At 39.3% G+C, this 20604-nt stretch overlaps 2 protein-coding genes across 2 annotated transcripts; one reads left to right on the top strand and one right to left on the bottom strand.

The window, feature by feature from the left end:
- The first annotated feature begins 500 nt into the window (after positions 1-500).
- On the top strand, positions 501-17069 carry cdcp1b (CUB domain containing protein 1b). Its single transcript, XM_044336340.1, has 13 exons — positions 501-848; positions 3305-3529; positions 4435-4776; positions 5257-5472; positions 6162-6512; positions 7497-7712; positions 8731-9087; positions 9642-10001; positions 11316-11513; positions 11611-11967; positions 14151-14504; positions 14592-14673; positions 16134-17069. Exons 1-13 carry the CDS (start codon positions 788-790, stop codon positions 16645-16647), a joined length of 3633 nt encoding a protein of 1210 aa, XP_044192275.1. The 5' UTR covers positions 501-787; the 3' UTR covers positions 16648-17069.
- LOC122970245 (tetranectin-like) lies at positions 16829-19763 on the bottom strand. Its single transcript, XM_044336341.1, has 3 exons — positions 19631-19763; positions 19314-19415; positions 16829-18547 (listed from the first exon to the last, which is right to left on the bottom strand). The coding sequence occupies exons 1-3, from the start codon at positions 19725-19727 to the stop codon at positions 18141-18143; spliced, it is 606 nt and encodes a 201-aa protein (XP_044192276.1). The 5' UTR covers positions 19728-19763; the 3' UTR covers positions 16829-18140.
- Between the last annotated feature and the right edge of the window lie 841 nt (positions 19764-20604).

Here is a 20604-nt window from a genome sequence, read left to right as displayed (position 1 = left end):
GTTCAGGAATGTCAGCGTCATGAGACATGTGGAGGCAGGAGGGAGCATCTGCAACACTGGGAGTGTTATTCACAGTATAGAGCCGCAACCAGGCATCAACCAGTTAGTCACATCCTAATAATCATTTTACAGCAGCGGACCATGCATGACCTGTGAACATATTGCCCATTTAATGTGTCATCACACATATTTCTTCAGAGACTTTGCCTTTGGTGCTCAATGATTGTGAATTTTAATGAAGCTAACCAGCAATTTCTGCATTTTATCTCTAATTATTAGCACTATTTCATTAGGGACAAACAGTTTTGGCGGCATACATACTTTCCTGAATTCAACATCAATATTAGGCATTAAAACCGAAAGAAATCACTAATTCAATCTCTATCTACACCCTTCCCCTGCGTCATTTTGGAGATATACACCACGATGCCAACAATCCCTGGCATGTTCGGATGTTTATAAATAGGGCAACCATTGTGCCACACGAGGGAAGTCACACAAGGACTCCACGAAAATCCTATCAGAGCGGTGTTTTTTCGGCTCAAGGGTACAACGGCAGGGCCTGTCCCTCCTCACCCGTCAGGTTTGGACAGGTAACCGTAACCTGCCTGAGGTCCACGCCCTCCGCTGTGCCGCTGCGCACAGGTAGCGTGAAGCAGGAAGTGACTGTCAACGCCGTCGCTGATGTTGTAATGTGGATTTATTGAAAATGCAAAGACTGTGTGTTTGAGCTTCAGATTTTTTAAAACTTTTTTTAAATAGGAAAATCCACCTTTTAAAAGTGAACATGCGGCTCAAAACCTGCGCGCTTCTGGGACTTCTGCTTTTGACAACACTCGACTTATCAGGTAAGACAATCATGTCAGAAAAAAAAACATATGTTCATGTATTGTTTAGTGAAGCTTTCTTTACTTGTTTTTCCTCTTACGTTGTTATTTTAGCAGGCTATACTTTCCAATAAAATGTATTTTATATGCCTATCACGAAACATCCTCATATTAAATCGTGGTTTCCTTGCAAATTTGCGCCAATTAAGTCCAACAAGAAGAAGTGCATGCTCTCTGGTGTGATAAAGCGTGCTCAGGCGAGACCTAATGTAAAGCTGCAGTGCTTTAAAGCGCTATGAAGCCTTAAAGTGAGCCGTGTTTAAAGTGCCGTGTCAATAAATGAAGAGATAATAGAGGACATTAAGGCAACATCACATATGATTGACCGACTTGACAGCGGAGATGAAAGGCTGAATCACATTTTCAGCCTGAGTGGAAGTGCAGCCCTGACTTCTAGACCTCCATTTTTCAAAGCTTTATGAGGCATTTATGGAGCTTCCTGGAGGCATGAATTCATCATAGCTTCATTAATGATTGACCAGCAATCTGCCGCTGAACTTTGAATTTGCTACTGACGTTTTATTAAGCAGAATCTTTTTTTTCCACTGGCTTTATTTAATATTTTTGTTGGAGAAGTAATCAGCAGCATTATGAATGTATTCTCAGTAAGTGTTTGTGGAAATTAACATGTCAACTTCTCATTTGCCGCTAAATATCACTCTTTTGAACCCTGTGACACGCTTGTTTACTGTCACAAGAAGCCCTCTAGCCCCACATCTTTATGTAAATGCTGTAAATATTGTTCTGTGTTGCTTTCAAGTCCTCGCAAGTTCAGGTTGAGAATTCCTGGTTTGTTTATATCTGTTTGAACCCCTACAGCTTACACACCACACACACATGCTCCTAAAACATTACAATATCTTTGCATCACTGCAGCAAGAAAACTGCCACCAGAAACTGCAATGATATCTCAGACACCTCTTTTGAACATAACTCCTTCACTCCTAATCCTCTTTTGATGGAAATGGAGTGAAATTATAAAAGTTTTGTCTGACCAACAGCCCAAAACCCAAGAATACAACATGGAAGAGGGAAGAGCTGCAACTCCTCACATTTGAGAGGCTTCACTCAGCAAATATTTGATATTTTACCTTGAAAAAATGACTAAAATGAATACTTGAGTATCAACATAGTTGATGACTCATTTTATGTCAGTCAATTACCTGCTTAATTGCTTCAGCAGTAGAAAAGACCATGTTTTAAGCCAGTCAGACTGTACTGGATCAGAACCACAATTTGTAGGTCAAGTGAAACCAAAGCTATGATGTAACTTTACATCATAGCTTGCTGATGTATAAAATGACAAACGAAACTGTTTTGTTTCCACCCACCGCATAAGATGTCTGATATCACAGATAAAACAGTCACTCATGCTTTTTAAAACTGGTTCACCTCTTTACTCGGTGCACAGATGACTCATTTTAAAGAGAGTTAAATGACTTTACTTTGGTCTGCCACCCCAGGACACGGAGATAAAGTAGGTGTGCCTGTTTGCTCAAATATCAACAGTAAACTGACTGAACATTTGTGTTGTGCGTGTTTTGTTCCTTTTGTTGCTGAGTTGATGCTTTAAATTGTTAATTGATAATATTCTGCTTAATTTGGACAAACTTATGTCCAGTCGTATGATTTCTTCCTTCCCTCTGATGTTTTGATCAGAGCTGCAATGATTGATTAGTGGACTGACAGTATATTAACCATTTTGGTAACTATTTTGATAATTGATGAAGCGTTTCGGTCATTTTCTAAGTAAAAATGGTAAAAGTTAACTCGTTACAGCTTCACAAATGTGAGGATATGCCGCTTGTCATTGTAAACTGAAGATCTTTTATCTGACTGTAAAACATTTGAAAACTGGACATTATTATGAGCGATTACATCATTTTGTGCCATTTTGTAGACAAAACAATCAATGACTTGAGAAAATAACAGGCCGATTAACTGACAATAAAAATAATACATACAGCCAATACAAACAATATATTCATGAAGATTAATATTTTTGCTTCTAAGAGTGTGTGTCATTGCAATATCCAAAAACTTAATGTCCAAATATGGGAATGTGTCTAAGCATGCTCTTGCAAGCAGCTGATGTGCAGTTGAAACAGGACAACACATGTAATAATGGTCCTTTCTCTCATTTTGCATCACTTTGGCATTTTTTTTTTAAAAATTTTTTTAAGTCAAAACTCAGTTAGTTAGTTTACACGCTGAAAAGTTTCCATCTTTTAAAATTCAGTTGCACCAGATTCCACCACCCTGTCTGTAAAATGTCCTAAAAGTTAAAGTTCATTTCCAAGAAATTAGTATAAAATGAAGAGACCTGTAAGATAAAGCGTTACCAAAATCAGATCTTTGGATCTCAGTTTGCGACATCTTTATGTTACTGACAGCAGAGACTCTCTGATCTGTTTCAGACTGCTTACAGACGACTCTCCGACCAGACAAAGGCTCGACGGTGACGGTGTCCACTGAGCTACCTCCAGATCAATGTGCTGTGTGTACGGTCAGCGGGGTTAATGACACAGAGACTTCCTGCCACTCCTCTGTTTCTCTGGTCCCTGAAGTGGAGGTCAAACTGCTGTTTAATTGCTCCCAGCCGATTGAGCAGGCTTACAAGGTCACAATAACTCGGACCATCGGTGAGTTTACACATGGCCTGATGATGTCTGCTTTTGTAAGATACATACAGTAAACCACTCTATTGTTTGGCTTAACAGAATCTATTGTTTTTAGTTTTAAAATATACTGTTGTTTGGCTCATGACAAAAAAAAACTAATGTTCTTCATGGTGCCTTGCAGTGCCAGACCCTAAATAGTCAACAGCACTCAGCTCAAATTCAGTTCAAGTGCTTCAAACTCATTTTAAGTTGTTCAGGAATAGATTTTTTTTAAGGGAGCCAATCAAGAATCAACAACCAAGAATATGTGTAGTGCCCCCACTGGCTTTACTAAATTTAAAATGCCTGCAAAAAAAAAAAAAAAAAAAATATTTTTGACTTTAAAGCCCTTGAGGAGCACTGCTTATTTGTGCACAACCCTGAACTCAAGCCCAAATAAGGGGAATTCTTGTGCAGATGCCTGAAAATGTCGTAATCGCAGTAAGATGGTTGCTATTCTTACATCCTTAAACAGAAGCACAAACATGATGAAAAATATATTTGCTCTTCTACACATATTTAATTTTTAATTACTCTAATTACTCTTTCAGTGTTCTGTATTATACATGCTTCTGTTACAAAATAAGCATCTATTGTCATGGTGATACTGGGATCATAAAATGGTTTACACAAAGAGAATAATAAGGCTTTGTGCTTTAAAAAGATGTATAGCTTGTCAAAGCTGAGTGAGGGTTAAACCAGATGCCATCCCGGCCCTCATTCAGGTCACTTCTTGTTTTAAATTTGCTTTTTCATCACATATGAACAAAACATGGGTTGAATTCCTGATGACTTTTAGGTTAAAGCAGTCAAATTCACATCATATGCACCTTCCTTAACTCTTAAACCAATCTATGCATCTTTTCTTGTCTTTAATTGTAATTCAGAATGCACAAAGGACTCCTGCAGCCCTGGAACAGTAGAAACTCAACCCTCCATTCTCACAGAGTTCACCAGAACCTTCACCTGGGAGCTGAAGGCACCTGAAAAGATCGTTGTGGGTCTGAACATCCTTGGAGAGGGACTGATAGAGACGACACAACCGTGTCCAGATGGATATCAGTATTCAGTGGCCACATCCAAAACGAACAGCAAGAGCCAGATTCAGTACTGTCGAGGTGGCTCTGTGACTCATTTAGACCTGCCCAATCAGGCTGAGGTGTCTCTGCGAGTTAAACCAAACACACAAGTGAAATCTGTGTTGTTTCAGGCCTCTGCTGGACCACTAAGTAAGAAAAAATAATGAATACAGACTCATATTTTTGTAGAAAACCCAGAGTGACACTGTTGATTTTAGGTGGAGCCTGTTGCACCAACTGTTAAGTTAAAACTTAGCTTACTTATTTTGTTGTTGTTTGTTTTGTTATATTTACATGTCACCAAATTATAAGAAGTTGTACCACTCAAACTAGTTCTTACATAGAGATTAGTTTTTAGAAATATTAACACCCAGTCACTGCCAGGTGTAACTATTATGTAGATAACTGGAGTAACTTCATTAGCGTGCTCATATATGGCCCGTTTAGATTGACGAGTAGAAGAAGACACATCTGACCTGACTTTTGATTGAAATGCTGTTTACAAATAATAAAAACTGTAAATGAGAGCTGCAGTGAACACTGATTAATTGATTGGTTGATGTATTTACAAATACCTGATACAATCCTATTCTGGCTTCTCTCTCACTCTCTCCATTTTACCTGGTTTAGAGGGCCGAACGATGGTTATAACCGTTGATTCCACCACGACCGTGGTCATCACCAGGAGCCCGGAGGAACCCGAATGTGAGGTGTGCTCTCCTGATGGCTCCGCTCCCAACTGTAGCCCGACAGAAAAGACCCTGACAAATGTTGAAAGCCTTCCGCTGAATTTCAGCTGCCCAAAACCTCAAGATGTGTATAGTATGAAGATGAAGAAGACGATAGGTGAGGACTGTGGAGGCTATGTCTCAAAATGTACTTCAGTTGCCACCAGAATTTCGGATTTGTAATTTTGGATTAACTACACATTAAATGCTCCTGTATGGAGGATGAAAAATGACAAATCATCAACAAATAAATTAATAAATACTTAATAAGTGCAGAAATAGATGAATAAATAAAACAATAAATAAATTAATAAATAAGTAGTTCAGTGAACTAAAACAAAGTAAATAAATAAATTCTTAAATGCATAACTAAATGAGTACATAAACGTTGGCAATTACTTGGGAAACAAATAAATGTCTTTTTAAATTTTTACTATATACAGTCATTTATTTCTGTATTTATACATTCTAATTTTTTTCCCAATTTTATTTATGTATTTTTTTTCAAAAATACAGAAATAAGTAAATATTTGAAATACAGAAATAAAGTAGAAAAGTGAAAATACAGAAATAAATTTTGATTTGTAGAAATGTAGAAATAAATTAAATATATGTATGTATTTGTGTCCCAATTAATTACACTTATTTATTTAGTAAGTTGATTTATTGATTTTATAGATGCATAAGTCATATTTTGTCCTCCACAGCATGATGCTGGAGATCTAGTCCCTTTCTTTTTCTGTGAATACTTTCTCGAATACTCGTTAACTGTGTAAAATTCAAACATTTATCGTTTTCATTACTCAGAATGTACCAAGAGCTCCTGCACCCCTGCCGCAGGAGAAATTGATCCTGACCTCTTCAAGGACTTCAAAAGATCCCTAACATGGGACATTAGTGTCCCAGAGAGGACTGTCTTGTCTTTGGACATCGCAGGTGATGGACTGAAGGAGATGTCTGCACCAGATCAATGCCAAGATGGCTACCAGTACTCAGTGAGGACAACTAAAAGTGACGGAACGGTCAAAACTAATAGCTACTGCAGAGGTGGGACAGTGTCTCATCTGAAAATGCTTGGAGTAACGACTGTGACTGTGGAGGTGCCCAAAGGAGAAGAACTGGACAAGACAATATTTACAGTCAAAGCATCACGAAGAGGCGAGTGCTCGATCCTACATTTTGTTCACACAAGAAAGAAGGAGAAGTAACTGTTTTGTCTGTTTTTACAGAACAATGCATCAAAGACATATTCCTAAAAACTGATGCTATATCTGATGCTATAAATGACACAAATATTCCTAACAGTTTAATTTTTCACAGAAACGCAGCATTAACGTTGAGTAACAAAGCCAAGTTTATGACTTGCTTAGTTTTAGTTTTTAGTTTTATTTGACAGGGAATGCTCATTGATCAAGAGAAAAAAGAACTGTAAATGTTAGCTACAGTTAGCATAGAAAGCTAACTTTCATCTGTTGTCAATGGCCAGATTTTAAAACCTAAAAACAGAATAAAATACAAAATGCTAACATGCTGATGTTTAGTAGGTATGATGTTGACCATGTTTACCATCTTAGTTTAGCATGTCATTATTTTTCCAGGCATTTGGTCATGAACAATGACCTGATGATGGTGCTAGATGAAGATTTAAGGGATCACCAAAGTTATTCCACTTCACCCTGAGGGGAATATGAATTTCTGTGCCAACATTAATGGCAATCCACCCAATAGTCATTGAGACATTTCACTCAAAACCAGAAATGTCAACCTTTTTGTGGTGCTAGAGGAAAAGTCAGGGCATCACTGAAGTCATTAGGGTTCATCCTTTGGGAACCATGAATGTCTGTGTGAAATTCCATAGAAATTCATCCAATAGTTGATGAGATATTTCTTTCTCAACCAAAGTTGTGGACTGACTAACTGCTAGTGGGGCTAAAAAGTCACTTCTTCCACAAAAGATTTGTCCAGTTACTGTGACATATACCATTAACTAAAACAATCTCTGATGTTATGAAATGATCTATTAACATATATAATCTGTGTGATTGAGAATCTGTCTTTATACATTTTATTTGAGAAGTCTTTGTTGAGAAGTCTTGGCTCTTTGGTCTGACCAATATCTTATTGTACTACTTTTCTCTTTAGCTGGCAGAATGATGTCGGTAACTCCTGATCCAAATACCATCATTACCATCAGCAGGGTGACCAGCGAGCTGGACTGCAGCGTGTGTGTGGGCAAAGAGCCCGACCAGAAATGCAATCCAAAACAGCTAATCCTGGAAGATCCTCGCAACACCTCGGTAGAGTTTACCTGTCCTCAGCCTCAGGATGTCTTCAGTGTGGAGATCAACAGAGAAATTGGTACAAGTATCTTAATACTGAGATTTAATTTTCACTTTTGTAAACCTTTTTTCTTCAGGTTTCTTACATAAAAGTAATTTTTAAAAGGAGTCCTATATAGTAAGCCACCTTGCAAGATGTAGTCCTTTGTATTAGCCGCAGATTGGTGAAGGCAACATGATTCACTCAAACAGGAGTAAATAGTGTTTATGTTGGGAACTTTTTTCAGACGTGGATTTTGTGCATTAATGAGTATTAACGTCAGCAGGATGGAGTATGTGGGATTGACTCATCTAAACTATGATGCACCTGCTTATCTTAATGAAAGGACATGTCACCCGGTGCAGCGGTGTGACTCACTGATGTGTTTTTAATAGCTTTTGGACAACAATGCAGGTTTAAAACACAGAGGAATAGTACATCAGGCTTTGGATACACAGACAATAGTTATTGGGAGGGTAAATTCATTGTTAGTTTGGGTATTTTCATGGGATTGATCAGAAAAATGCAGATTATCACCTTAGATATCACTTATTCTTAAAGTACACAGTCCATATCGAACTGTAGGACTTACTCTCTCCAAGATAATTTGAGATGAACACTTACATTGATGTACATACTGACCCTTTTTGATTTGATAATTATCACCTTCGAAAACTGATTTCCTGATAACAGCTTATAGATACATTAATCTTTATTTGACTAACTCAGACAGGTGAAGCTTCATATTATCTTCAAATAAACTTTTAAATATATTTTTGCTCACGAGAACTATGGATTTTGTCCTCCCATCACTTACATTGAAAGCACAGTTGGAAGGGATCTTCTAGTGGTCAGTATGAACAGGAGGAATGATTACAGCAGGAAAAACCTATTTCAACGTTCATTTGGGCATCTGACTGTTGTTTCGAGACAGACTTGAAAAATTTTGAACCCGTCCTTTAAAAATGAAGTAGCTTGAATCTTTGTCAACACAAAACTTGAATCAGAAACTTAATCACAGTTGCTAATATGTCCATCTGTCTCTATACATTTCCAGACTGCACAGAGACCTCCTGCTCTGGTAATATTGTTCAGGCCGAGTCCTCACTGTTCCCAGACTTCAACCGGACCTTCACCTGGGATCTCAAAGTTCTCTCCATTCGGTCCTTCCAGCTGGACTTCCCAGAAGCAGGAATGCAACAGATTCCCAATCAGGAGACCTGTCCAGATGAGCACACATACTCTCTTGTTACCTATCTGCGTACAGGGGTAGCAACCATTGGCACTTTTTGCAGAGGAGGCACTGTGACAACCGTCCAGGTGCGCTACAAGGGCCGTGTGTCTTTACAGGTGCCTGGAGACAGGAAGCTGGATCCTGTTGACTTTAAACTCAGTGTTGGGCCTGAAACCAGCAGTAAGTTAGTCAGTTTTTATTTATGTGAAGTACAAAACATTTTATCCACTCCATAGAAAATAATTTTGAACTGATTTTCTTTATTGGTGAGATGGTACTTTGAACAAATCCACATTTCTTCTTCCAGACTAATATACAGTCCAGTTTCAACATTAAGTGGTAAAATACCAGATCCTAACTGTGCACACAAAGATTTTCTGTACTATATTCATATTTTATCATCTAAATATACACACTTTTGGTTTAGTCCATATGTCAGTAGCTCACTGTTCTTGTCTCTCAGCAAACAAAGTTTTGCCTGACAAACAAATATTGATCTTTTCATTTGTGAAAATATCTCACTACATGCATAGTTTTAGGTTTTCAGTCATTATAAGATATAAAAAGGAAATAAATTGTTGGGAACAATTTTGACTTCCAGGTATTGTTTTACAGGCTAAAAATGGCTGTTAGGTTCCTGTAACGAGTCTTTTGCATTTTAAAGCTGATTTACATAAAATATAGATGACTTCCTTTGTTTCAAACCACAATAATCTCTCCTTGTTTTTTTCCAGTGGTGGCCATAGTGAAAGTCAACCTACCCCGAGGTGTATCAGATACAGACTTCATCTCTCCCAACTATCCCGGTGATTTCCCTGATAAGCAGCAGATGCAGTGGAACTTCACAGTGCCCGGCATGCACAACTACTCAATGCGTTTTCTCGATCACACGGCCCCCGAATGCCTCAACAACGCAGTGGCGGTGGAGTACCAGAAAGAGAACAAGAAGGTGACCAAACTGAGCCTGACGGATCCTCAGCCGGCGCATCAGCAGGGCAGCTTCAAAATGGTGCTGAAGAACTGTGAAACCAACAGGACACTACAAGGACTCAACTTGAAATACAGAGTCTCTGTAATGAGGAGCGGTCATCCAGGTACAGTATAAAGTTATAGTAAATAAAAGTAACTTTGTCCATGTTCACATTCCTTTATTCTCTTGAACAGTTTCAAGCAGGCTAATTTTAGTTTTATTGATAAATATAAGCTTGTTAAGAAATTTGTAAAAATGTAGTTAGTGGTTAGTTAGTTGTAGAGAGTCCTAGCCCAAGTTTGTGCCTCTTGCGTAACGATACATTTGAGTCACAGCACCAGGTATCCAAGTTTTCAAAAATAAACATTTTCTAATCAATGATTGTTATATATTGATGTTTTTTTCTAGTATTTTCATACAAAATAACCATTAATGTCTTGCTTGTGTTTTGCAAAAAAACATTTCACACAGTCATTTCTGGTTACCTGAATTAAAGTTTCAACTTGAGAAACAATTTAAAAATCTTTTTTTTTATCGTGCAGCAATCAGACAATCAAACTTCATTTGTGTAGCCCCTTTCACACAGGTTAGTACAATTCAAAGTGCTGATGACTGACAAGCCAATAATAAGACAGAACAAATGTAGACAGTATCAGAACCAGGACAGACAGGTCCTGCAACAGCAGTTACCTCGAGGCTGTTCGTGCCCTTAACTCTTAAATCATTAATGTGCTGCCTGTTTATTCCTGTCTGTGACACACTGTAAGGGTGCATATACAATGGTATACACCATAGCTGGTTGTGGTACTGATAGCTTCCCCACTGTAGTGTTCTTTTAATTATTTATTATTGTTACAACTACTTAAATTACTTTTATGTACTAAGGTGTTCATTGTATATGAGGGGAGGTACTTGTTGTTCTTGTTCGTTGAAACTACGTTGAAATGGCAATAAAGTATTGAAACCCTGAAACTCTAAAACAATTTGAGACTAATGCACAAATCATGAAAATGTGATAAAATAAAGTAGATTTAAAAACTATCATAATAATAAAATAGAATGAAATACAAATTAGATTTTAAAAAATAGATTTAAAAAAAAGATGAAAATCAAAGACAAAATAAAAGGGGAAAGAATCATATTAACAATTAAATAATAGCAGACACAATATTTTTTCATCCAAAGGATTAGAAGAGTCTTTCAGGATTATTGAAACACCTTCACAACAGCAGTAAGTGTTGTTAAACAAGCCCAAACTTTTTGACTTTTTTTTGCTTGTCCACCAGCCTGTGATGCGCAAAATTATACTGGCATAATACTGTATGTATTGTATGCAGAAATTAGATGAAAAGACAGTTTTGATTTCACAGTATGTATGATTTTAAAAAATAATTGTGTTATTTATAATATTATCCTCCATGTTGTATTTTCTTCTCAGTTCTGTGTAAGGTGGATCTGACCACACACCAAGGAGTGTCGCTGCAGATAGAGGCAGTGGGCGCTGATCCCTATTGTGAGATGAGCATTAACTCTAAGGTTGAAAAGAAGATAAACGTAGCTGCAGGCACTAAAGCCAGCCTCTCCTTCCTCGACTGTCCAAGTGAAGACTTGCGATTGACTGCAAGTAAAGTTATTGGTAAGATATTTACATTTTTTTTTTGCATGTTCATGAAAAACTTTTTTTGTTGTTGCTGTGAACTCAATACCTCATTTTTTGTGCCTTTTGATAACAGGATGCCAAAATGTGGCTTCATGCTCTTCGACTCTCCTCAATGTGCCCAAGTTGGATTCCTGTCTACCGATGCCCCTCCACAGCTTCACCTGGCACGTCAACATCCCGATGGACAGCACAATTGATCTGATGTCGCCCACAGGGAGTCTTCAACAGTCCCTGGTCGGCCAGGAGTGCAACAGCTCTCTCTCCCTGCATGTGGAAGAGAGTGACGGGGTTTCTGTTGGAGATTTCTGCTCTGATGGAACGATCGAGAAACTTCAGGTGCACGCCAACATATCCATCACAGCTAAAGGCCGGGACTTCAGCAAGACGAAGGGGCCTTTTCTTAATGTCAGCTTTAGTCCAGAGATCCCAGGTAACACATGAATATGTCTTTTTTTAAGGCTTTAATAAATTTGAGTGGATTTCAGAGTGAGCTAAAGGGGAGGTAACACGGCAGAAGGGATAGTAGCATGAAAGAAAATCCACCCTAAAACCCTTCAAACTGTTAAAAAATGTGTAAATATCATTATCTGTTAGAAAAACAGCAATTTGTCTAATAGATATAATAGTTATAGTTGAATAGACCTATCTCACAGCAGACATTTTGACCTGTCAAACACAGGTGTAACTAATAACATTAGTTAATTGTTGCATTGCAGTGATTGCTGATAGTCAGAGTCAAAAAAGTCAACTGTGGAAAAAAAGCCCATGAATGAGATTCATTAGGAACAAGTGATCTGATGCTAGCAAGGCTATCGAAATTCAGGTCAAATTTTTTTCCGTTTCCAGACAGGGACATGAAAATGTTTGGGAACCATGATTAACTATTCCTGTGGAAAACAACCAGATGTCATGTCAAGATCAGAGTAGAAAAATGTCTCATGTCAAATAACAAGGGTTTCTTCCAGATTCACATTCTTTCCAGTACACAAAAGTCACACAAAGAAATTCCATAGTTGAAGCCAACAGTAGCCTTAAAGCAGCCTGATAACTGTGGTTGTCCGTGAGTGAGTGATGAAGTTTCACCATTGGTCGGCCGGCCATGTTGGGAGTTTCCCCATTGGCTGTTGCTCCTTCAAAATGAATTGGCATGAGATGATGGAATCAGAGGACAACAGCGTGATGCAGAGCGACTGTGTTTCCTGCTCGATGCTCTCAGCTCCGGTGTTAAATGCAGTGAAGTCGGCTAAACTAAACAGACACATATCAGCGTCTCTATGTCTCCTTCTCTACCGCCCAGTGTGATTGACTCTCCGTTTGGCAACACTGTTGGCCGGAAAAACGCTCCATGCTGTATTTGGATTTTATAACTGAACTAATAGCAAGACGCAAGCTTTTTATTTCTGACGTTTTCAAATCACAAACGATGAACAAAAGCATGAGTCTTGCAGGTAAAACATGAGACTCATGTAGCTGTTACATCAGTTTAGTGTGGGGCTGCTGCTCTGCAGGTTTGCTTGATTTGACTGTAACTGCGGTAACCAGGTGGAGATAAGCCTCCTGAATTTGCACCCAAAATGCTATCAAAACTTTCATTTACAATTTCCACCGCAGCCTCCATGATCATCGACTGGGAAAGAGACAGAAAAAAAGCACATTAAGTTTTGCACATTGACCATACACAGTTCAGCCATATACTAGGCTTTGACCTGGTCTTGTTATATTAACAATGGATCAGATGCTGTTGTGTGAAAAGAGTCACTCGTGGTGATAACCCATCCCTTCAGCTCTACTCAGTGTTTTAAGGGTCTTTCAGCTCATTGTTTGAGTTATACTTCACAGTTTCAGTTCAGTCTCTGTGCTCCCATCAACCTCATTTTCAGTAGACAGATGTTTTCTGTGAAAAAACACTGATTAACCCACTGGTTACACTACCTGCCCAGCATCAAACAGCAGTCCAAGATAGGGACTAGCTGGTAAACACTGTGGAGCGTTTAGCTAAAGAGCTGAGAGGAGAGTGAATATCAGACCAGGAACATGACTCCAAATGAAGGTTAATGTTGCTCTGTATCTACTGTATGAGTTAATAAGTGACTGTTTGCTAACAAGTTTTCCACTTGACTCTTTAAAAGGTGATAATATTGTATGTCAATGGCATGTTTACAGTGTGTGCTGCTTCTCAGAAGTGGACAAAGAACCAATTAATACTGGTTTAACAGACCATAATGTTATTCAGCCACAAAAAATGAAAATGAGTTCTGACGAACTTTATTATCTGTCAGTTTTACTGTTGCAACTTTCTCCTCTCATGCAACAAGTTTAGACGCATTCTCTGCATGTTTGTCATTCTTGGTCGTGAAGGAATTTGTACTGTGGACGAGGCAGACGAGGAAAATATTGATTGACATTGTAAGGGCATCAGAAGGTAGATTTCCTTCTTAAAAATGTTCATGCTGTAATCATGGTCAAATGGAGCACAGTCACTTTACTTTTAAAATCCACACAGGGGCACTATTGTTCCACAAATAATGGAGGCTCCTCTGTAGACCAGTTGAGATTTCTCACACACAGGATACAGTACTGAGACTTACCATTATTATTTTCATCCTTTTTCAGAGACCATTATTTACAGAGTCACCCCTACGATGTCCTCCCCGACCCTGCTGGCCACCCCAAACTGGCCTCAAGGTATGAGGCCTTTCTCCACTGTATCCTGGATCGTCACTGTGCCGAGCATGTACCAGGCACAGCTGCAGTTTGTCAATGTCAGCCAGCCCAAATGCAACGACAGGCATACCGCCATCAAGGTCAAGATGCTGGGGTACGAGGAGGAGATAATGAGCCGCAGGGAGGACGAGCAGGTGGAGGAGTTATTGTTGCCACAGAGCTTCTATCTCAACATGTCCAACTGTATACCAGAGGAGGGAAAGTTTGGTGCAGTGACCAAAATCATCCTGGAGAAAAAGACCAGTAAGAAAGCACTTCTTTAGGCCTCTCATGTACACAAAAAATCATTACCAGAAATAAGTAAGGCAAGTCTTCTTTTTGCTTCTACAGATTTCTTGGCCATCATCCTTGGGATAGCAGGAGTTATTCTTCTTTTGCTCATAGTGCTGGCTGCTGTGTGCATCATCACAAAGTGAGTACACCTGCAGAAAAACTGTCCACATCTAGGCCCATATTATCAAACCGTTAAACGTGAGGTTTAAATGAAAGATAAAAATTACACAATTCTTAGCATTTTGTGGCACACTTAAAGGATAGGTTGACAATTTTTCAAGTGAAGTCTTAAAGAGGTCATATTATGACCCTCTCCCAGTTTAATATTTTCATTTTCGTGGTCCATTTACAAACATTTGCATGTTTTTATGGTCAAAAAGCACAAAGTTACAGCTGTACAAGCCATGGATGCAGCCCCTCTGTCTCACTCAGCCTGAAATGGGCTGTTTTGCATCTGCCCCTCTCTTCTGATTGGCTGACTGTTTTCTGAGTGATGCACTCCCAGACCAACCACCGGTAACGGATTGTAGCACACAGAGAGCAGAGCAGAGGAGAGGAGAGAAACTAGCATGACCATAAATGACAGCAAAACATAGTGGAGACTCACACACTGAGCTGAAATGAAACCAGTGCATGTAAATTAGGTAAATAACATAAATAAACATATTTTCTGTCTTTCAGGAGGGGCAGGCCGCCCCTCCCAGGCAGTGGTAGGGGAAACACTTGTGACATCACAACCTTACAAAGGGCCAAGCGACTTGTTTAAAGGCACAGTTTCTGAATAGGGCCTGTGTGCATTTCTTCATGGACTGAGCATTTTAATACTTTCACAGTATTTATATAGCACCTAGACCTGCTTTATAATCAAAAAAGACAATATTTAACACAATATTAAGGTGACCACATGAACATTGAAACAGGTTTTTTTTTTTTTTTTTTGCTGTAATCATTCCTCCTGCTCATACTGACCATTAGAAGATCCCTTCATAGTGCACTTACAACAAGTGAAGGCGGACAAAATCCACAGTCTTTCTTGTGTGCAAAAATATATTTTAAAGTTTATCTGAAGCTAATATGAAGCTTCAGCCATCCAAATGAGTCAAATCAAGCAGATATCTTTCAAGGTTTAGGTCTTTTTAGTTCCAAATTCCCTGTTTTTGTTATGATCCTTTCACTGCAGCACAACAGGGACACAGTGGCCGGGTAAACACAAAGAGGGAATTTTAAACTAAAAAGACTGTAACTTTGAAAAATATAGACTTGATTTGACTAGTTTGGATGGCTTCAGCCTCATATTAGCTTTAGATAAACTTTTTAAAGACTTTTTTTTACACAAAATGGGGATTTTGTTCCACATCACTGACATTGTAAGCATATTTGGAGGGGATCTTCTAATGGTCAATATGAACATTGCTTAATGATTACAGCAACAAAACCCTCAAAAACCCTTTCAATGGTCATATGGGCACTGACCATTGTTTTAAGACAGACTTGAAAAATTATGAACTTATCCTTTAACATCAAAATTTTACTCTCAGCATGTCTGTTTTTTTTTCACTATTTCTCATTATTTGTCGTCTGCTTTATCTTTCCAAACAGGAAAAAGAAACAAGATCAAGCAAACATAGAGTCATCCATCTACATCGGCAAAGGGAGTATCTTCCGCCCAGGTGACAGACACTTCACCAAAGCCCGGTCTGACAATGAATCCCACGTCTACGCCTCCATAGATGAGTCGATGGTGTACGGTCACCTGCTGGGTGACTCCAGCTACGCCGACAGCGTGCAAGACCACTTCAAAAGCATGCCGGTGGACTCCTACCACACCTTCATGGGGCCCACTGATGGAGACCTGCCCGTAATCAAAGAACCAGATCCAGAGCCCGAGATGGACCAGTACAGGACGTTCCTGGACCCCTCTGAGACTTTCATCCCGTCGCGTCCACGCACCCCCATCGACCGGCAGGACAGCCTCGGCTTTCAGGACCGCAGGATGGTGGACAATGAGCTGTACACGTTCAAGAACACAGGGGACATCAACACGATCCGGCTCTCTGGTGCTGACTTGGAACCGCAGCCACTGGTTGATGAGGTATCAGAGGAAACCTTGTAGGTCTGTGAGGACTGAAGCTGCACAATGGACTGCTGTTACTTAATAACTCTCATTACAGCACCAAACATCCCCGGACGGTACTGATGTGAACTTCTGTGCTTCAGTGACACTCAGGGAATCTGAGTTCGATAAGTTTCTGAATGTGATCTCGACTTGTTTTTGTGAGAACTCATTTTTCATCAAAGCTTCAAGATTGTGTGAAGCTGTGAAATAGTTTTAAAAATGTTTGATTTATTTGGTTTTATTAAATCTCTGCTCGTGTGGTATGCATTTCAGAGCAGGGAAACAGAAAAAATGTGTTTTTTAAAAATGTTTTTATATTGTTTTAGTCTTTTTTTTTTTTGGGAAGAGATGTGTTTTTTTCTTCTCCTGTAGTGTAAATACAATTTAGTTTCTTTTGCAATAAATTCTAGGAAAATGTTTTTGGTGAGGGAAACAGTTTACTGCTTGAGGTAATGACTGTCGTCACACGCTAAAGCAGTGACATTTAATTTTCCCTCTTGAAACACTGACCTTTTGAATAGTGGATGGTGAAAAGATTTTCAACCACAGGAACTCGGGCCATGAAAAACAGTGTAACGGAGGGCGTGGAAGGACTGCAGAGTTGAGAACAGTAGCCAGTGTTTACCATGGAGAAGTGTTTTTACTGGAAAAAACATGCAGAAGCCAGGTTTACAAAGTTGAATCACATTTCTTGCAACTGTGAGCGACACATTTCTGTTTTTTGTTTTTTTCACCTGGCTTTTATTGATTATTTAAGAAATAACAATAAGAGGAACAATGTTTTTTTTTAATAGTTTATTGATTTGTCAGGCTACATCAGGCTAGACATTATAGGAAACTACAATACTAGCAAATTGAAATCTCATAAAATAATGCAGATTAAGGATGGAGTTAATATTGTAGAAAATGCAATATCACTCATCATTCAGGCTTCATGTGAGATTTGTCGTTAAAATACAGTAGTAGTGAAGGGACGCCTGAGTTTAAACCAGTGGATCTCAACCGGTGAGTCATGGGACTGCTGTGGATGTGTGGAATTAATGAAAAGTTACAACCAGTTTTTATATTTGTGAAAGGTGCCAGCACCCAGACACACATTTATTGCAGGAGTACTGGTATTTTGAAGTGTGAACATCAAATGTTTTTGATAATTGTTAGAATATCTTTTAGTTTTTAAAGAGAATATGGTTTGTTTTTTTTATAAAATGAAGGCAGAAGTCAATGGTAATCATCTACTCTTGCCTGGACTATGTTCTTCCTGGTTTTATTGTGACCACAAGGAATGTAGCAAATGACGTATCACCAGTTGAAAATAAAAACTGACTGTGAACTCAAGATCAGAAACTGGTCCCAATGCAGAACCAGCTGAGAACCACTGGCTTAAAAACTCCTTTCAGAAAAGCAGGCAAAGTGGGATTGCAGCAGGTGTACACATGCACACACAAAGCAATTGTAACCATGATACAGAGTCTGTGATTAGATAAACGTGATCAAATAATGTTGAACTGGCAGACGGAGGACCTCTCGTCACGGCAGTTCTCGTCAGACCACTTCCCGCGGGAGGCCCCAGAGAGGACGACACAGTTCTGGGACGCACCCCCGTCAGGCTGAGGGGACCGGTTATTGGAGGTGTCCCAGTTTTTGTATGAAATGCTGAAACCGGTTTGGTCCACCCAGGTGCCCTCATTCATCATGTCATTGACCCCCAGCCAGATCTGCTCGCTCGGGCCAATGCTCTGGCGGATGTAGTCTCTGAGCTGGTCGTTCTCATCGCTGGATGTGGGCGTACTGAGGACGCCGCCCATAGCGTTACACTCTTCACTGGCAATGTGATAGCGCTTCTTCACAGGGTCAGCCAGGAAACACTTACCATGGATCTTGATGCCTTTCAAACAGACTAAAGAGGAAAATAAAAGGGAGCACATACTTATTTGACTGTAGTAAGTGCCAGTGCATTTTTTCCTTTCACTCTACAGGTATCATGTTATCTCTGAGGACTTTCCTTTGATGAAAAGCTCAATAAAAGCAGTCCTGTGATATTTTGATGACAGAACAGAAGCTCAAGTCCCACAGTGATCATGATAAACATAATAAAAAAATGTGCTTTTTATCTGCACTTAAGATTTCTTGATTTGCAGGAACAACTGGATATCATTTTGTGTTCTGCACAAAAGGTCAAGGATTTGCCATGTGTTTTCCAAATTAAATCCTGCAGTTTCAAACACATGCAACCCATATGTGTTTGTTTGTGAGAAGCATACCTTAGACTACTGACTCCAACTTGTCTACGTATTTGGTGTGCTAAACAACGTAGCTCATGTCACGCCATAATTAAATTCACTCAGCAAAAAACTACAACTGTAAATGATACTAAAAATGTTTTGTTTGTGTTTTCTATTCTTTTGGCTGTTTGTCTACGACAACAGAGTTACAGGTTTATCGCTGGAAGGAATTTGGGTCCAGGAAGTTTACTGATTCAGGAGCTTAAATCTGGTCCAAATGTGCTTTCTTCAGTCTAAATCCTGACTCCAGCAGGTTTATATCACTACAAATCACAATTTCACAGTGGTCATGGTTACTTTTGGAACATAGAGCCTTGCTTAGAGGAATTATTTTCATTCCATTGTTAGTAAAAACACTCAAAAAAAAAAAATCAGGTTTACCTCTCTGCAGCGCCTGTTGTTCCTTCAGTAGGTTGAGCTCCTTGACAATATCATTGATCTGTTTTTTTAGATCCTCAATGGCAGCATCCTTTGTTGCAGTATCTGATTCCAACAGCACCAGAGACAAGGATATTCAAATCAGATGTGCAAAGTCAGTGATGGAACAACAACTGAAGAAAGTCTGGATTATTTCTTGTTTCAAGGAGACTTAGGGAGATGATGAATGAACCATGTTGTCAATAAAGTTAGGAAAATATAAATATGATATTTAAATAACCCTCCAGCAGTTTGTGATGAATCAGATTATTGCCATCTACCTTTTCTCACCAATTTCTTCTTTGGTGGATTCTGCTGAAGTGAGCAGTTCACCAGTAGTAGCACTCCCAGCAGCACACAAACGCCTTTGTACTCCATGGTCAGATTTGTCGAATGAGGCTGCTCCAACGTGGAGGCTCGCAATTTATCCGTCCCCCCCCCCCCTCCCCTCTCCCCCCACCCTACCCTCCCCCCCCCCCACCCCACCCTCCTCCTCCTCTCATCCCTCACAACAGGGAAAAGTACTGAAGTCCACAACTGCCATTTGCAGGAATAACAATCCGACCTCAGGAGCCTGAGAGGATATGTCTCATCTGGCTCCAGACACTTCATGTGGAGGGCGAGTGCAAACCAGATCCAGGCCTGGATAGTGAGTGGAGACTGGAAAACAGGGCGAGACAGTGTGAACCTTCCTCTGGTCGTTGTTACATAACCACATGTAGCTTTCGTCAAAGTGTATAAAAAAGAAATAAACTGACTCATCTGTTGCATAAAAGCTCAAACAACTTAGTTACAGTTTATTTCTTGGCTTTAGAGTGCTTCAATCTTGAAAAAAGATGGAAAGTTGGCCAAAAGGTGTTTGAGACGTCCCTAAGTGTTGCCTCATTTGGAAAGATTTGAATATTTCCAGGTATATTTGGCTGTAGTGGGGCTATTGCTATACAACTGAAAACTCATCAATCAGAATCTGTGAAGTCTCTCTCCTAAATTATGTGTTTAGGAAGCTGCAAGACTATCTGTTACATTTTTTATTTCATTTTATAAATCATTCTCTGCAAAAGTTTTTTTGTTGCAAACTTTGCAAAAGTTTTTTTGTTGCAAACTCTGCAGTGAGAGCACTCTCCATAAATAGGAGTTTGTTTTGGACCTGCCTGCTCTCAGACAGTACACACACAATAGTCAGAGAGAAGTGTGGAAACGATCCAGAGTCACATCTGGCCTTTCTGTAAGACTTCTGATTTTACACAATCCTCCA

Source organism: Thunnus albacares, chromosome 19, assembly GCF_914725855.1.
Source record: "Thunnus albacares chromosome 19, fThuAlb1.1, whole genome shotgun sequence".
Classification (NCBI taxonomy): domain Eukaryota; kingdom Metazoa; phylum Chordata; class Actinopteri; order Scombriformes; family Scombridae; genus Thunnus; species Thunnus albacares.
Note: the sequence above shows the minus strand (reverse complement) of the source record. Positions and strands in the feature narration are given on the sequence as shown.

What these genes read in the sequence shown, in the direction of transcription:
- LOC122970245 (XM_044336341.1), bottom strand. Translation starts at nt 19,727, where the DNA reads ATGGAGTACAAAGGCGTTTGTGTGCTGCTGGGAGTGCTACTACTGGTG. An exon ending in GAAGAAATTGGTGAGAAAAG is followed by an intron (nt 19,416 to 19,630) that starts GTAGATGGCAAT and finishes TGTTGGAATCAG; the next exon opens with ATACTGCAACAAAGGATGCT. An exon ending in ACAACAGGCGCTGCAGAGAG is followed by an intron (nt 18,548 to 19,313) that starts GTAAACCTGATT and finishes TTTCCTCTTTAG; the next exon opens with TCTGTTTGAAAGGCATCAAG.
- cdcp1b (XM_044336340.1), top strand. Translation starts at nt 788, where the DNA reads ATGCGGCTCAAAACCTGCGCGCTTCTGGGACTTCTGCTTTTGACAACA. An exon ending in GGAGATCAACAGAGAAATTG is followed by an intron (nt 7,713 to 8,730) that starts GTACAAGTATCT and finishes ATACATTTCCAG; the next exon opens with ACTGCACAGAGACCTCCTGC. An exon ending in GACTGCAAGTAAAGTTATTG is followed by an intron (nt 11,514 to 11,610) that starts GTAAGATATTTA and finishes TTTTGATAACAG; the next exon opens with GATGCCAAAATGTGGCTTCA.